Below are 18694 nucleotides of genomic sequence, written 5' to 3' on the forward strand. Positions count from 1 at the left end.
CAGAGCCAAAACACTAGTGTCTTAAAAATAATAGATGCTCTTTTTGAATTTCTAAGGAAATAAGTTAACTGATTCTGTTCAGACAGTGCTCTCTCTGGAAAAAAAAAATTTCATTAAACATGCTTGAAATGTTTACTTGATTATAATCTTTTGCTGGTGGAATAAAAAATTTGTTCTCAACCTGGCACAGAATTTCTAAAATCACTATAAAAGCATATGCTGGGAAAAACAGCAAAAGGAAATAACTCTTGGGGAAACATTTTAAGTTTCTTACCAAACAATTTAAAATCTAAATCAAAAGCTGCTGCTCTGCTGATTATATTAAGGCTGATATTGATTATCCACTTACAAAGAAAAAAATTACTTGAGTATGGAGAATAATTTTGTAGATACATGCCCATTTAAATGCTTTAAATAAGACACCTTTCTGGTGCTATCAATTAAAAATTATTAAGAAGTGTAAACAATAGGCTGACAGCCCATCTTGCCTAATCAGTGCTCTAGACCAGGTATATGCTTTTCTCAGTGCCTGACAATAGCCACTTCACAGATATGTTGAGATACATAACATGTATGTATATTCAACTGATAAAAAAATTCTGTAGTTTTATTTTGGGGGCTGCACTTCCAAATAAATTATTTCCCAGCAATATTTTCTGTGTCTCAAAGTGTTTTTTTCTTCTTTGGTTTAGACTAATTTATTTTATAGTTGTATTACAATACTATTAAGCATTTTATACTTGAATATTCCAGTGTTTTGGCACTATGGAAATCTTTTTATTTGTCAAAATCTAAATGATTGAAGACTAATGGAATCTCTCTGAAAATTCATACTGTGAAGTTTTTGGGAATTTAACCTCTTTTCAGTTACACAAAAACTTATATCATGAGTTTCTGCAAATGGAAACTGTACTTCCTGGGCCTTAAGATCTTTGAATAGGATGTGCTATGAACAATAAAAAAATTGCTGTTATTGATGATATAAATGTTAGGAAATAATTTTGTTAGGCAAGGAAGAATCCTTAATCCTAGATCAGCATGTTTCTATTTATTTAGTTGTTCAAAATATCCATCAAACAGATTTAAATGCTAAAACTGTTATTTCTCTTCTAGTGAGCTAAAACAAAACACTGAATGTGAGGAAATCTGTTAATATGTTCTAAAATCTGATACCTTAGAAAATAGTATTATTATAATAAAAGATTGGTTAATTATAACTGTAATTTTGTAACGGTTGTAATGTGGCAAACTAAAATTCTTAGAAAACTGTTGCATTATTTTGCATTGGACCCTACTTTATGTAGTCTTAATAACTTTGCTTAGGCAGACCGCTCTGTCCTTGGTGTCAGTAGTTGGCTTGACCTAAGACAGAATAAAGATTCTTTTCGAAAACCTGAATAAGCTTTTCTCTAGAGGCTGGCCTCGTAAAAGATCTGAAGACTATATTAATAAAAATTTGCAACTGCATGACTTGATCTTACACTCATGGAAGACAATGGCAAAGCTCTTATTAACCTCAGTGCAGAAGGATTAAGTTGTTTCCTTTTATAACCTCCAACCATTTTGATAAGAGCAATTGATCGATCCTCCCAACATCATGTGGGGCAGTTGTTAATCTTGATGTTAGAGATGATTGCACTGAGGTGAAGCACTGAGCGAGTAGGCGTTGAAGATGGGCAGTGCTCTGCTGCTGTCCTCTGATCTGCTCATCAAGAAGTACTCTCCCCCTTAACTCAGCAAGAGGTTTTGAAAGACATCGTACAAGTTTGGATCAACAAAATATTGTGAAATAAGCATGTTTTAGCTTATACACTGTAGAAAGTTATGTTCAATGTGCAGGCTCACTGGATGTAAAATAGTTGAACAACTTTCACCTGCTTTGTTTAACCCATGATTGCCTTCCAATCCACTGATGTTATTTAGCCAACCCTCTCCCTCCAATAACTTACAACTTTCAATTTCTAGTGTGCAATTTTGTTCATCCAGAGGATATCTGCGTAGATCCATCATGCAAGCAGCTGTTGTCGTGATCCTGCAAGAGGAGGGTGAAAAAAATCAGGAAACTTGAAACCACATTTGACTTGTTTGAGAAGGTAAATTTTTCTGTAGCAGCTTTTCTTATTTGTTTAAATACTGAATGGTGGTGCACAAGGATTGTTGGCATACAAAATGGCTTGTAACTCATGAATAAATAAGTTCTACAGCACAACATACTGGTTACAGTATGAAGCATAGAAGGATATGCTGAATATCATAGAGCAGGATTTTGACTGAAAACTTTACAGGCAAAAGTGTAGTGTCTTGAAGAATATTTTTTGAGATTTCTCTTTGGACATCTCATTTTTAATGTTCTCAATTCAATATCTTCAAATTGGTTTGCATATGTTTTTAAATAACTAGTATTTACATACCTCTCTTTTTTCATTTTTTTGTCATCTACTGCGTTTTAAAATTTGTCTAATATGTATGCATGTTTTCATTCATGCTGTGGAAGTACTAGTAATATCTGAATCATTTTTATGGTTTCATAATCAGTTTATCATTATAATAATTGAACATCACCTCATAAAAATGGCAGAATGACATCAAAAACTTATGAAATGTAACATTGTCTTGTGGTTAATTAAGAAAGTTACTTGCAGTAGTGCTTTCAAACTCACAGAAGTGAGTTGGCATCTGCAGTTGTCTTTTTTGTGTTTGTGTGATAGAAGGGTTCTTACCTTCTTATAAAACTTCTGAAGTTATAAATGGGCAAACTTGGCTTGGAATTTTATTGGCCTCTCTCTCTTTCTCTCTAAAAATTCCTACCTAAGAAATGCCTTTTTTCTTGATCTAGATATGGTCCTGTTTCATGGTAATTGATACCACAGGATCATATCTGGAGGTTTTCTTTTTGATGTGCTGGAAGTCAAGCACGTTTACATGCTGTATGGGAATGATAATTTGTGCTGTCATGGAACTGATAAAAATAAAAGGAAAAAAGAAAAGCCACGTGCTTCTTTACTCTGACACATTTCAAATTTCCTAAATCCACAAAATCCATCTATCTACCTGCACTGTCTACGAAATGATGTGACAGAGAAACCAGTCCATGAAACTACTGCATAACACTGTGTAAAATACCATATTTCTGCTTTTCCTGTGAGGTTGATTTTTGTCTCGTGTTGCACATTGAATTGTTTTGCATGTTTCTTAATGGGTTTTGCATTTGTCATAGAAAATGTTGAAGACTTCAAGAGAGGTAGGACCTCATTTAGTTTAGTGTTGTGCTAAATATGCCTTACTGAGAGACACTGAGAAGACATGCAGTAATGATTTGTCAGACTCCTACTTAGTAAGGCTTAAGATCATACATATCCATATGCTAACACTAGTCACAGTTAAATGATTTTTAATGAAGGTTTCGCAGGACAATGTTTTGTTCCTGATAAATAAATCAGCCTTTAAGATAATTTAGTTCACCAGATTCATTTATCTTCAACCAGATTTATTTAAGTGTTTACAGAAGTAGAAGTTGAGATAGTGCTTCCTAGACCACAGGGTTAGAGTGGCCAACTATTTCTTAATGGCCAGTCTGTCTGTACTCCTAACTTCTGCAGCTTTGAATATTCTAAATATGCTATTTAAGCAGTAGCAATCTGTTATTCTTAATAACATCAAGGATTTTTTGTTGACACATGGTTCAATAATAAGTAAGACACTTGTAGTATAACTGATATTTAAATGCTCCACATTTTTTTTTCTGATGTAATTCTGGTAAGTCTTTGTTCAAATGCATTGTCTCCTCACTGTGCATAGTCCTTGAGTTGGCTTGGTCTGTCTGACTACTATAATTCAAGAACAAAAATAAATGTCTGTATCCCTAAGACACTTCACTGTTAATTGAAGGTGCAGTCTGGAAGTGAATACTTGGATTATGCAGAAGAGAGATAATAAACTATTAGTACTGGTTTCTTGCAGCAGAAAGTAATCCAAACTTGCCCAATCTGTCTCTTAGTAATTTCTCATCCTTCATTCTTGTTAAATCACTCCTTGTCTTTATGCTCTAAGAAAAGGTTAAACAGAAGCACTCTATGATCTCTGTTTCCCTCAGGGCTGTTTCACATTCCCTGTAACACCTGTAAGGCAGTGCACTGTGTATGGGTCAGTCTGTCTGGGGAAAGGGTCCCTAAAGGTGGTGGTGGGGAGTAGCTTTCCATCTCATGGCTCTTCTACCTCTTAGCTCTCTGATGCCATAGCAAGCAGTTGTTTCTAAATGAAGAGGGGAGTGACAGGGTTTTAGCTGAAGTTTGCAGAGATGAAAGCCACACAATGCAAGGTGGGAAGGAAAATTGGAGATCCTTGTTAAGCTGGGGAAGGCTGAAAGCTCATGACTTCCCTCTTGACTTGTAGACCTGCAGCTTTGGACATGGTACTGGGGATGATGAATGGCATCTGTCCAGGGATTTATCAGAACCTGAACCTAGTGCCTATTTAGATTGGAAAAGGCAGGTTGTAGTTTTTGGAAGCTCTCCCCAAAGTGGAGAAACCTGCCAACCCAATGTGGTGTCTCCTAAAGCTGAAGGTTCTTAACCCTTATTGGGAATCTCTGGCTTCCTTGACAAGAGCTACTTGTGATTGCAGTAGGAGTGCTCCAGGATCCAGCAACATTCGTTACCTTTAGTTCATAAATCTGGCTTTCAAGCATTTCTTACTCCCTCATGATAGATCTCAGCTGCGTAAAATTTTTAATTATATTATGCTCTGGGTAACTGTAAAACTTGTTTAAGGAGATAAATTAAACCCATATGCAATCATAGTAATTGCTGTCTTGATAAAAAATAAAATCAGATCTTTTGTTGTAAGCAGAGTAAAAAATGCAAACCTGTTACTGTTTTTACTCTCTCAGTGGAGACAGCAGTTGATGGCTTGCACGTGCACCAGACACTTAAAAATAAAGATATTTAAATGCAAAATACAAGAGTGTAATGGCAGGAAGGAGAATGCAATAGTTCGAAGATAGGACAAAACTACAATAAATCTGTATTCCATGGGCTTAATCCTGAAAATCCCTGGGCACAAGTGTTTTATGAAAATGGTGGAATATGATGATGCACTGTAAAAGTGGAAGGGGAGGACTAATCCAGTACTTGAAACAGTTATTTATATCTCGGAGCAGGATACGATTTTTCCAGGATTTCTGTTTATTGACTGTGTTTTAAGTTCTGTATTTTTTCAGTGTTGGGGCTAACATATTCTGTTTGTACAGTGTTTTTTACCCTACTTTCCTTACATTCTTTTGATTCTTTTGAAGGCAAATTGTACAATAGGATTAAATAAAGAAGATATGGTTAGGTAGACATATATCATTATGTTACTTAGTTTCACTCATGTGAAACTCAGACATCCTGGGAAAGCATGAAGTCTGAATCACTAACAGGCAAGGTACATCATATTTGTGAAGAAGAAAACAATGTTTTTTTTAAAAAACTTTTGGCCTTTGAAATTATCTAATCCATTGCTTTGCTTTTATTTCTGTGTGATTCTCTGAATACCATATTCTTGCTATATAATAAAATTATTTTGGCCCAAAATAAAACTATGTGAAAGAAAAGCATTGTTGTCCAATATTTGCAAAGCAGACTTCTTTGTGTAATACTGTCAGAGGTTTCCCTGCAGGGCAGTAGGTCTTGTAGGAACAAAAGCTAAAGCTTAATATTTTTGGTTAAAACAGCAGTGAGCAGTTAAAGTAAGTTCAGAATGAGCACAGAAAATGGAGTTATGCTTCAGTACTTAGAACATTTCATGAAAATGTTGTCAAAAAAGCTATTCCTTAGTTCTTGAAGAAGAGAAGCAATATTTAATACAGCAAGGGCAAGTAAATGTGGAGATGATCTGTGCTAAACAATGAGAATTATGTTGTGAAATGTTTCCTCCCAGTTGGAGAAAAGGTATCAAACTTTAATAGGTTTGTTCTTTTTCTCTCAGTCAACAGAGCACAAATTTTGAATGTATATGAGGATATGAGCTGGGAAGAACTCATTTTTTTTTCTTTAAAGGCAGACTGAAATCGTCAAAACAAATAAAAAGTAGCCATGCTTCTCTTAACCATTGCAGAGCTGGGGCTTGTAGTACACGCTGAAAATAGACTTTCACGTCCCAGGTAACACATTGCTTCTATTAAATCTGTGTTAATTTCACTTCAGTAATATCAGGGAACTTAATTCCATAGTAACTTTTTGACATCAGAATCCAGTCACATGTCCCTGGTGTAATTGCCCTAATTTTTCAGGAATGTCAAAGAAAGTTTATGCTTAAGATTTCTTGTAGGCAGAAACACTGTACGGGTAGACAAAGGAAGAAAAACTATACATTTGATATACAATTTTTTTTCTTCTCTGTTCATGCTGTGTACAAGGTTGTTATGCCTACCAACACTGTAAATTTCCAAGCAAAGCCTGGGTGATCAGTAGCTGAGTGCTTGGCCCTGGGAGAAAATGTCAGCTCTGAACCTGCAAACATGCCCAACTTCTAGTGCTGGGAGAAGCCCACTTACAGGAGGTACATCTGAGCATTAACCATGGGTTGGTTTCATGTCTTTTATATAATATAGTATGTACTTGCAAAAGCTATGTTCATTGGTCGGTGTATTGCCTGTCTAATCAAATTCTAGTAAAAAAGAAGTTGTACGTGTTAGTAAGATTAGGACATGCTAGTGCCTTTAACGATCTCATTAGGAGTTGAGAGAAAATTGGATTCTTGGTTCCTGAGCCAGATACAGTAAAAGATTTATGTACTTAGTTTTAGAGATGAGTTCATGACCACATAGAAAACAGTTTTTCTAGATTACAGAATGATTATAATTTGGCTTTTTTATTTTTATTTATTTATTTTTATTTTTAACCAGTGTTAAAAATAAACCCAGGGCACAGGACAGGAGGTGGAGGGCAGTCCCTGTGGCCAAGGGGCAGCCTTTCTCTCTGGCAAGCCAAATGGCCCAGGGGAGCCAGCCCCAGAAAAGGGGCCCTTAGCCCCCACCAACCCTCCTCCTTCCCCCACGTGAGGGCATCTTCCAGGCCGCTCCCAACACAGCCACCTTTGACCATGCGTGGGCCACTCCATCACAGAGGCTTGCTGAGGTCACAGCGGCCACCACTGCCCCGCCCTTGCTCCGGGCCCTATAAAACAGGACCCCTGCATCTCCCCACCACTCGCTGAGCTTCTAGGTGCTCTGACAGCCAGCTTGTGCGGCAGGAGGAAGATCAGAGGCAGGGAAACGAGAGGCAGCCCTCCTTAGTGTGAGAGGACAGCAATGCAGTCCAAGGAAGCACCAAGAAGGAAGGAGAAGTGTCATGGGCAGAGGGGTAGCGCCTGCGGCACAACAGACACCAGTGTCCGAGGGACCTCTGGCGTCCAGCCCACAGACATGTATAAGCGGTGCCACTGGCATCGCAATGATGTGGGGAATAGGCCGCCCCCTCAGCCATACAGCAACAGGGGGCCTGGGCCTTCCCAGTGGTACAAACGTGGCATGGAGCAAAAGCAGGAGTGTCAGTTGGACAGCTGTGTGGAGCAGACGTGTGCCTGTCATCCAGAATACAGCAAGGGACCCAGCCATGGCCATAAAACAAATGGCAGCGTCGAAACCATGCATGGAAGTGAACTGGACAGTGGCATGGGACATAGGTGTGGAAATGGACGACTCCCTGGTTCGGCACCCTGGCCTGAAAACATACCTGATGGGAGGCATCCTATTTGGGCAGTCCCAGGCAAGGACTGGCTTGTCCTTCTGCCAAACACCGTGGAGCCCATGGAGCTGGGTCCACCAGAAGAGGCAGAGGAACCAATGGAAGTGGATTCACCTAGGCCAGATCAGACCTGGGACTACCCCGGCATGTCTTCACTCTCTGCCATCAGAGAGCACAAACAGCATCGCAGAAGTGCCTGGCGAGCTCCCTACTCAACCCTCAGGCTCCAAGCATTAGCTTGGAGCCACCGAACACCACAGACATCCCGCAGGCTTACCTGCGAGGTGCCCCAGCAATAAAGAACTCTGTTGCTGATTCTCAGGGGTTGTGTGAGTGCTTCTTTCCCATCGCCCAGCCCTTGTGCGAGAGGTGCCATCCCTTCTGCACAGAGCCTTGAGGAACAGCACAAGAGAGGACCCAGCTTCCTTCGGGCTGCTGCTCTGGGGTGACAGGAGTCCCCGAGGGCCACCATGCACCTTTAACATTTGTGAAAATAGACTGAGGAGTGAAAATAGTAGTGTGTAAGCGATTATAGGGGCTAATTTCTTTTATTAGGAGTGAGTTTCTATATCTGAGTAATTGGTAACGACAGACATGGAGAAGGCTGAGGTACTCAGCAACTTTTTTGCCTCCATCTACACTGGTAGATGGGCTTCCCAAGTCTTTCATTTCCCTGAACCTGTAGATGGAGGCTGGGAGATCAAAGTCCCAGCCACTGTAAGTGAAGAGCAGGTTTGAGACCACCTGATGAATCTAAACAGGTATAAGTCCATGGGACCTGATGACATGAAGGTCCTGAGGGAACTGGCTGATGTAGTTGCCAAGCCTCTCTCCATCATAGTTGAAAAGTCTTGGCATTCGGGCGATGTCCCTTGTGAAGGGAAAAATGGAAATGTCATGCCCCTACTCTTCAACAAGTAAAACAAAGAATTGAACAAAGGGCACTACCCTTCAATAATTAAAACAATTAGGAGACATTTCTTCTCAGAAAGAGTGGCCAGGCATTGGGATGGGTTGCCCAGGGAGGTGGTCGAGTCACCATCCCTGAGGGTGTTCAAGGAAAGGTTGGACGTGGTGTGTAGGGACATGGTTTAGTGGGTGACATTGGTGGTAGGGGGATCGTTGGACCCAATGATCTTGAAAGTCTTTTTCAACCTTAAATTTTCTATGATTCTATGAATACATCTCCTTTTAATCTTTGTTCACAGAAAAAAGCAAAGTTGCTTAAACATGAAAAAAATAATAAAAAGAAACATCTTGAGGAAGACACATACAGAGAATATTCATCTCAAAGCTGTAAGAAGCTGAGAACAGGGTCCAGTGTGAGAAGGGTTCAACAATCTTTATTATACTGGATACAGTTTTACAAAGATGAGACCAGGAAAAATGTGTCAGAGTATGAGTTTTCTGCTGGGTTTTATTGAATGCCTGAGCAGTAAGTAGTTTGTTTGCTTTGCCTCTCCTCCATCATTTTTTTTTTTGAAAAATAAAATGTAAAAATGGAATAAAACTCACATAGAAGTACAAATGGTTTTTAAACTTGGAAATCCTGTGATGCAGCTTTCTGGAAAAGGTATGTATTTATATATGTATGTATGTTTAGAGTCCTAATTATATGAGTGGTCACTCAAGGGACCTAAACTTTTGTCAGGGGAGATTGTGGGTTCTGTGGAGTAAGGCAAGCAGAAGTGGGTGAGTGTGTTGAACGTCTTTAGTGTATACAGTAACATATACTTTAAAAAGCCTTAATGACAAGAGCATGTAGACTGAGAGATGAGATGTGGATGCTATCACAAAATATCTTAAAAAATTCATAACTCATTCATTCTTTAGATATTACACAAAGTGGCAAGACATACAAAATTAAGAAGGAGCACTCTTGGACTTGCATATTGTAGATTGATTTATGCCTTTGTAAGCAAGTCTGTGATGTTGTCATCCTGAGTCTCAGGCATTTTGTGCCAAGCTGGAGCGAGTGTAAATAACTAAAGCACGCTACAAAGTAAAGGAGCAGCAAAGCTGTGTCTTTATTTCTGGCAATCCCAGCCATTTCAGGGTGAGCAAACTATTAAAGACTACAGTACGAGAATCATCAACTTTGTGTTACCATCTACTCAAGTGTAAATACTCTTTTGTTAGACAGAGGTGACTGAATTTGAAACCTGTTATCCATCTACTATTTATTTTTTTCCCTCTTACCTGTTGTATCTACTTTCTTTCCTATTTTCTTTCCTTTCTGTGACCTCTTTTTAATTTTCTTTTCATTTAATAATGAAGGTCTGTTTGCTGGAGAAGGTCACTTCTGGTCTTCCTTTAAGGATCCCAGGTTCAGAAATGACTTGAAGCACTTTGAAGCTTATGGCTTTTTTTGTAACGGCTTGCAGCTGTATTGCCTTGCAGTCATGGTGCTGCAATCTATAGGAAAGTGCTCTGTGCTGCCTAAGAAGTGCCTGTGATGAGCAGATGACCTGGATATTCCAACTCCTTTGCTACCCTGAGCACTGGGCTGCATGCTGGCCCCTCCACTCTGCTGGCGGAGGTGTCTGTGAGCCAGCAGTGTTACCTGAACTGCTGAGATATTCAGGGCCAAATATCCACTTTTACACAGGAAATTTGCGTTTTTAATCCACAGGAATATCCTGATCCTGTTCACAGCTTGTCTCAGTGACTAGGTGTGCTGCAGGGAGTGGGGGCTAGACAGTGGACACGTCCTGGAGAATAACACCTCTTTTTCTGGCCCTGTTGCTGACCTCCTCCTCCCAAGCTCACGAACCTACAGTCTCAGGCACTGTTCTCCTTTAAAAATAGGTCTCATTAAAGGCAGCTTGTCATTCAAACTCTGTAAATACAGAGTAAGAGCTCCTCATTAGTAACAAGTGTGTGGGTGGCTGAGACTATGGCATGCCAGACATCAAGGTAAGAGCAAAATGGGAAGGATTCATTATTCTCCTTCACAGGCTGCCTTGTGTTCTCTTCAGATTTATCTTGTGGTTCCCACTGAAATCCAGCACTTTGTGATCACATCATGCTTTAAAATTTGTTTTTAGCTAGCAGCTGGTTGGCCTCATGCAAGCAGCTTGATCTTTAACCATTGGAAATGTAATGTTTGTAGGTGGGAGAGGAAAGTGGAGAGGTATATGGGTGTATATATATATATATATATGGTATATATATATCTCAGATATGAGCCTGAGCTTACACTGACTTACCACTGAATTTCTCTCTTTTTGCTGATTCAAGAACCACTTGTCCAAATTGTCCAAGGTAGTGATTTCAAATGTGTCAATAATTTCTGGCATACCTTTCAGTATTTTATTGGTAAATGAAAGTAACAGTAATGAACATTGTTAATTTGAACATATGTGTCAGATAAATTTACTTGGGGGGGTCTTTAACATTCTGGATCCTCAAGGTAATCAAGTATTCAGGTGTCTTTAAGTGGCACCAATTATTCTCAGATGTCCATAATTCTGGTTTGTATACAGACATGTTGAAATAGATTTTAAAACTTAGAATTGTTTTGTTTTAAATACGTGGACAGTTGATGCATGCAGACTATTTTTTCTGGTTAGGTTGATTTGATTGTAAGTCTTAGATTCAGTAGAAGGAAACCAAGTATATTATAAACACTAGCTCAACTCATACTTGCCCCTGAACTAGACCTGCTACATGACAAGGTGTAACATAATACAATAACCCACGTGAGGAGGTGGTTCTACCTTTTCAAGGCATCTGATTCCTGGGACAAACTCAGGATTTCTTATGCTATACTATTTATGCATTCTGGCCTTTTACAAACTGTTTTTTTTTTTTTTTCTTCAATAGGACTTCTACTGTCAAGGTCCTTCAATAGGACTTCTTCTGTGCTAAGTAGCTAAGTAGAAGCGTCTCGGAGGTTAGATAATCTTCGACTTGGGTGCTATAAACAGCAAGATATTTTGGGAAATGGGATATCAGGCTTTAGTTGGCTTTAGAGATTTATTTACCTTAGTACTCAAAGCAATTGTCAGTAAATTAATCATGGTTATTTTGTTTAAAGAAATAAATCCTTGTTGAATAACCTCTCTCTCTCTCTGCCAGAACTATGCTTCAGGGAACAGTTGTATGGTACTAACACAAAGCAAGGATGAGATGAGATAACCCAAAATGGGGACAAATAAGCTTTCTGACTCCTGCCTTCCCCAAGAGGACAGCCTGGAGCTGCAGGGCAGTGACCAGAGTAGGAGGCAGTGAGGAAGGGAGAGCTCTAAAGTGCAGGAAATATGGGAATAAAAGTGGTGGAAGAAATGGTCTGTAAGAAAGCGTTTTGCTCTGAGTGGAGTTAGAAGCTTCTAAAATCAAAACCTTAAGCAAAATACATTTTGAATAAGTAATATGAGATCTTTTTCTCTTCCACAGAGTGTATAGAAAATAACTCAGCTTAGAGTGAAGATGAATTACTTGCTTGTAAAGATCTAGAAATATAAAAAGTCATTAAAAAGTTACAATGTAACTTTTTAAATATTAGCAAAAAGGTCTTTTTGATGCTTGTAAGCCAAATTTCAGTGCAGTGAGAATTTTTACTGCACAGCTATAAACCCGTGAAAATATATTTCATAAGATAAATCCCAAGAGAGCTATAGCTATACCAGGGCAAACAAGATACTTCAATAAAAAGTGCTTGAGTATTGGAGCTGAAATTTACTGCAAAAAGTAGTTCAGTTTGACAGCACAAGTATGTTGCAAGCCAAAAAGAAAGAGAGAGAGAGAGAGAGACACAGATGGGAAGTGCTTAACATGAGGGAAGGTCCAAGAGGAAAGTAAAGTTAGATAACTGATTTTCAAAACGGTTTTAATAAAAAGAATGGTTCTAAATCTCTAACTTTTTCAGTATCTCTCTACAACCCTTCTAAACTTGACTAAATGCAAGAAGAGTCATGTTACTACTGAAATTCCTAGTCATAGGAAGTGTCCACAGATTGAACTGCCTATTCAGGAGAGAATAGAGATCTGCTAGATGGTAGTAGTGGTGTCATTGCTGATTGATATCTTGATTTTTTTTGTTGTTGTTTTTTTAAATTTTGTTGTTGCTGTTTATTCCAGAATGAAACCAAACCAGACACCAAGATATATATGTGTGAAAGAAAGACATTTTCAGGTTTTCCCCTTGTGTTGACAGAAGAGGAATCCAGGCAACATCTTCCGCACCCAGACTAGCTTGCAAATGGAAGGCTTAAGAGCTTGCTTGCTCAAAATGACTGGTAAAAATTGGATTGTTTGGATTGGTAAAAAAAAATGGATTGTTTCTGGCAGCAGACATGCTTCAAATTGACCCACTGCTATCTTGCCTCCTTGTAACCATGGGAGGTCTTCCTGGATTTTGAAAGAATGAATGGGGCTAAAAGAGACTGTTGCTATTTCCTCATAGGTACTCTGTAACTCTTCAGGAACACCTCTATGACTTCTCACATAGCTACTCCAGATCAACTTCAACCACTGCAGCACGTCTCAAACTGAAACCTGTACTCTGAAGCAGAAGCGCCGAGGAAATGCACAAAGACAAGGACTGAAATTATTTCTTGCTTTCTTCTGATGCCTGGCCTGTTGGATTTTCAAGGATGGAGGAGTCTGCTTCTTTTTCTGTGGCTGTAGTTTTACCTATGCACTGGAAAAATTAGCCAGAACAGTAGCTTCAGCACTAAAATTACTCCAACAGTGAGACAGAGGCAACTGGTCTTTTTAAACGAAGAGAAATGAGGTATAACAAGCTTTCTTGGGTGGCACGGAAACTCTTTGATAGTAGAAAAGCTTAATCCATTCTTGATTTTGCCAAACACCAGTAGGACACAGAATGGTTTTGAATGCAGGGTGTCCTCTGACTCTGCATTATGTATGACTTGCAAATCGCACATGGGTTATCCTGACACTGATGAACCCTGCTTCTTTTTAACCCAGAAGGAAGAGGAAGACAGTAACTACTCAAGTGCAAAGAAATTTGATGTGAGGATTTTAGGACATCATGGCCCAACATGGTTTGAAACTTGCCCCTGTACCCAGGAGAGTGCAACAGAAAGTGGGGGTGGCATTTTTTATTGGGGTCCCATGGAGAAAAAAGATGAAAGGTAAAGAGCAGGAGAAACCCTGATGCAAAGGCAGAGAGTTTCCACTAGACTCTGTGATTAGCTTTTATGGCCACACTTTATAAAGAACTTACCTATGAAATCTATTACCAACATTTATCAACTAGGAGAGATTGTAATAGCAGCAATAAATGGCTCTTTACTATATGATATTGTGCTGTTTTATGCTTGTAAGTGACTGCAAGACCTAATCAAGGTATGCTTTTACCATTTATAGAGCAGAGCTTAAATTATCAAGCCTTTACAGACCACTTAAATAATTTTTAATATTAAGTGTAATCAATTTCTAAAGTTCTTCTCAGGTCTCTAGTATTTGCTAATTTCCCTAGTTCTCCCATCCTTACTCTCTGTGATCCTGAACAGATAGTAAGCACACTCCATTTGTACCAGACAGGTAGTTGAATGTGAAAACTAATAACTCCAGCCAGCAAAGCTGGCAGAATAATTATGTCTTGATTCATATGTTGAGAGGAAAACTCAAGCGCATCTGAAGAAAATGAGCTGCAGTTAATCTACCGTGTGCAGTGACTAATTTCATCGGAGAACTGAAAGTGAAATGAAAATCTTGCACTAGGAGCTTAATGAGGAGATCTTTGCTTTCACAAAAATGTTGACCCTTCTGGCAGTGTAAAGTGTGAACAGAGAAATTAGATTGTCTTCTTTCAGGCCCCTGACCTGGGAGGAAAGCTGATGTGACTTTTATATGGAAAACTGATCGATGACTATGGCCTGTCAATGGATCTTAATTGGAAAACAAAGCAGAGAAGAAATGAATGTTTTCAGTGTATTTGGTCCAAGACTTACTCTGTGATAATGAATCAGTGTAAGGCATGTATTATATCAAATAAATTTCTAGCTACAGCAGCTTATTAATTCATAACCCCTTTGAATGAGCATAAATTAACAATAACTTTCAAGTAAATTTAGGACAGTGGGGTGTTTCTGTTATTTTGGTATGGCTCTTTTGTATTTCTTACACCTTATTTGTCTTTATGAATTATGTCAGGTCAGGTATAACAAACATAGGAACAAGAATTGTACCCTAACATCCATTTTAATTAAAAAACAAGATTTGTCACACAAGGGGAAGGAAAGGGTGTCTGGGTCACTGTTCTTACTACTGCAAGTACCACCTCATGCTATTTCTTTCATAAACTGACCAACGTGTCTCAAAATACTTGGGAGTAGTAGGGTAAACTATCACATAGTGAGGTTTTTAGGAAACATGTTTTTGTGATGGCTAGCTTTCTAATTTCCAGTGTGAATTTATTTATGGCTGCTCTCTACACATTTGTCTTTAGGATAGTATTGTCCTTCGGCTTACACAGCACTCCTCCCTACAGTGTGTTTCTCCCCTTTCTGGACAATAAGCATACCTCCTATTGGTATCTCTTTTGCTGGGTGAAACAAACTTCTCCGTCATTCTTAAGCAGACTTGTGTCCTTTCCTGGCTGCAACAGTATTAGATGAAGAGATTAATATTTTCTAATTACTTTTAGCTCCCTTCCCTGGAAATTAAAATCCATTCTGATCTACTAGCAGAGCTACTAAAGTGAAAACACCTTGAATAGCCTCTGTGAATCTCTTTTTGTTGACTTGTAGTTAAATTGGGTAAGACAGTAACTAGCTCATAGTGTCTGAAATAGGTTAAGAAGTGTTCACCAAAGCAACCTCAGTTAGCATCTATGAGAGAGCTGTAATCTCTAGCAGAGAGATAGTGATGGGTAACTTGGAGTGGACTAGGAGAGCCCATCTTAAATCAGCACAATGTAGATTAGAAGAATATATGTGTACTTATGTGAGCAGCTCCCCTGTGTGCATGCTTTATTTGAGCTAGTCCTTTTCACCCAGTTCTTTGGATGGACTTCCGTAAAATGGAGCAGGTTAACAAGCCCCAGACAGTGTGTAGCTCCTCCTTATAGCATTAGCTTCTCCTGACTGCCAACACTGATGAGTCATATGCAAATTTCCCTTGAGTTTTCACATTGCTGAAAAAATCAGATTTGTGCCCATGAAATATTGTTTTCAGTTAGGAGGTTTTTCAGGGTAAATATACTGATAACTTTTAATTGGTAGGGGCGGATATTATGTATTTGAATGTGTTGTGTGTGTGTGTGGGGGGGTGTTTTTATTGTTTTTGTCCTTTAGTAGTGGTAGTTGTTTTACAGTTTTACAAATATAATATTTTTTAACTTTATATTTTAGTGCAGAACTGGGGGAGAAGAGTGACTTGCTCCAATGTTGAAGCTTTGTCCTGTTTTATTTGTTTTTAGACTTCAGTTATAATAATAATAAAAAAAAATCTGTTTCTTATATTCACCGAATGCTGCTTGCAACAGGGATCCAGAAGACTGACAAATAGTTGTGCAGCATCTTGAATGCACGTAATCTATCACTACTGCTCTGGAAACCAAACATCCCTCATAAACAGAGAACACAGGCATACTATAAACACTTTTGTTTCAGGAGCTAAAAACATAACTCATAACATAAACAAATGTGTTATATCTTATAGATAATATACTCATATGAATGTTCCCCCCAAGGTATCTAGGACAATCTTATTTTATCTGAATGTATTGTTTTTTTCCTATTCCAAACTATGCACATTGCTTTTAATAGTTTCATATTGAGACTGCCTGGTCATCTAAGTTATCTATTGCGATTTCTCCTTGTTTTGAACGAGAACCTTTTCCAAACAGATGGCAATATGGGACTTGTTAAAGTAGGACAGTAAGAGGTTCCACTGAGTACTTAAAGTTCAGGTTGTCCACTCCATGCTTCACTATGCAGTATAGACACTTTTCAACACAACATTTTAGAGGACTGGCACTTTAATAGTGCCAGCTGGATGTTATAGGAATATGAGTGTGTATTAGCTATTGGCTCTTCTGGCAGAGAGTCAAAGCCTTGATGAAAGAAACAAAATGAGCACATTTTACGAAATGAAGCCAGGAGCTGAATGAGTACAATTGTTTACATCAAGACAGATGATGTTCATGAGAGTTTCCTGGCTCATGCTCTGCTGTTGACTTGTATCAGGCCTTCCTGTAACCTTTTTTCTCCTGCTTCAACTAAAGTTTAATATACTGCAGGCTTAGACTCCTCAGGTTTTCATTCTTTCCTTGCTACACATCTGAATTTGTTTTCTACAAATAGTTGACATATAGTTCTTCACAGCCAAAACGTATTGTTGTGCTTGTTTCTTTCATATTTACCTTTAAGAGCACACTATGATAGACTCTATGAAAAGATATTGTATCTATATTCATATAATGCTCATGAAGACAGAATAAACAAAAATCTTTTTTTTTTTTTTTTTTTTTTTTTTCCCCAAGTATTCAGCTGTGGCTTTTATGATCCTTTTCTTTGCCCAAATTGACCTCTACCTCCAATAGGTTGTTTGTTATTCCAACAATAAAGACAATGATATAACAAATAAGTACAGTAAAACTTCTCTTTCAAAAAATACCCAACTAAACATGATGGAAATAGCATGCATGACTGTTTCTTCTGTGTTTGTGACAGATGATAATGCTTAGATGATGAAGATGCTCTTTATCATAATGTAAAAATACTGACTTAAGGTTGAAGCTTATACAAATAGATTATTATTTTCCACTCAAGTTATCTGGCTCATTAAATAGAATTTTCAGATAAAATCAGGTGGTTTGTGATGTTTAACTCTCCCTTTCTGTTGTTTTGTCATAACCTGGCTGTGTTGCCTGGCTGCTTGAAGCCCCAGGAGGCATTTGGATGATTTCACTTGTTTGTTCTTCTGGGACAAGAGAGAAATACAAAGTGAGACACTGCTGCTCACTTACTGTATTGTATTTTCTTCTGAATTTCATGGTTCAGCAGTTCTTCTCTGAAATGTTTTAATGAGGGAAGACATAATAAATCACATGGGCCTTCTTTCATAAAGATAACTAATAAAAATGTAGGAAAATATGAAAGACATTATGCCAAGCTGTATTGCTTTGAAACTCTCAGCCTTCCGCTTTCCATCCTGTATAATTCTTTTGCTATTATTCTCATTCTGTTTAGTAGCTGAATCACCTGTTATTGCTAAGAGTCAGTGTTCAGTTAAGCTTAAAGAAAAGGTGCTCTAATAATCTACAGTTCTGATGGCTGCTCAGTGGTATCATGAACTGTGTTTTCTCAAAGAGATGTATGGCTTATATAAGCCAGAAATAAGCAAACAAATTCCTCTCGTACATCCAGAAGATTAAGATGCAAATGGAATATGTAACTGATAGAGAACAATTTTCGTCTCACTTTAGCTCACCCTTCTTTTTTCGCCTGTTTCAGAATCATCTGAGAGATCATGAGTTCTCTGGTTGAACAGGCTCAATGTTTCTTGCTGCTTCTTGCCTTCTCTTATGGGCTGCAAATGGTTCATTATAAGGAGTTATTACACTGTGCTCAAATTCTAAACCCATTACTCAGTGGTTTCACAGAATGGTTGAATGGACACCTTATTTTTGTACTGAAGGAAGGAGCTGGGAACCCTTCCAGAAGAGGATCTGAAAACTGGTTTGGAAATGTTGTATTTGAAACTTTATATGTTGAAGATTCTACTAGTTCAACGCATTCTTCCCGGGTATAATTTAAGACTCCTTTGGAAGGAGGAATATTTACATCTAATTTTTTACTTATTGCTTTGAAACAAGTGCTTGCTCGGCATTGATGGGAATAACTATGGTAAGTTTTTTTCTATTGTCATTTAACTCCTTTTGCCATGGCCAGAGCTGTCTCTTTAAGCATGCTAGTAGCTGTTCAATTTGGCAAATTATACTTATACTGATAAAAAAGATTTATACAGGTGACTGAGTATGGCAGAAGATA

The 18694-nt window shown here is 38.3% G+C and overlaps 1 protein-coding gene and 1 long non-coding RNA gene across 6 annotated transcripts in view; one reads left to right on the forward strand and one right to left on the reverse strand.

Moving 5' to 3' along the window:
* Positions 1 to 18694, reverse strand: part of GABRB1 (gamma-aminobutyric acid type A receptor subunit beta1) — a 125410-nt gene that overhangs the window by 28676 nt on the left and 78040 nt on the right. For all 3 annotated transcript variants that reach the window (XR_005819569.1, XR_005819568.1, XM_040556146.1), the window contains exon 5: positions 1950 to 2032. Coding sequence is in view for 1 of the 3 variants with exons in the window: in XM_040556146.1 (XP_040412080.1) it covers positions 1950 to 2032 (83 nt within the window). In the remaining 2 variants the exon portion in view is untranslated. The remainder of the gene's footprint in view (positions 1 to 1949; positions 2033 to 18694) is intronic.
* Positions 1963 to 15265, forward strand: LOC121069711. 3 transcript variants are annotated; one of them, XR_005819572.1, is made up of 4 exons: positions 1963 to 2093; positions 11553 to 11622; positions 12810 to 12967; positions 13135 to 15265. It is a non-coding gene; the product is annotated as an uncharacterized LOC121069711 (long non-coding RNA). The 3 variants fall into 3 exon arrangements; XR_005819570.1 differs by lacking the exon at positions 1963 to 2093 and adding an exon at positions 10586 to 10643; XR_005819571.1 differs by lacking the exon at positions 1963 to 2093 and adding an exon at positions 10893 to 10991.

Source organism: Cygnus olor, chromosome 4 (genome assembly GCF_009769625.2).
Source record: "Cygnus olor isolate bCygOlo1 chromosome 4, bCygOlo1.pri.v2, whole genome shotgun sequence".
NCBI classification, from domain to species: Eukaryota; Metazoa; Chordata; class Aves; order Anseriformes; family Anatidae; genus Cygnus; species Cygnus olor.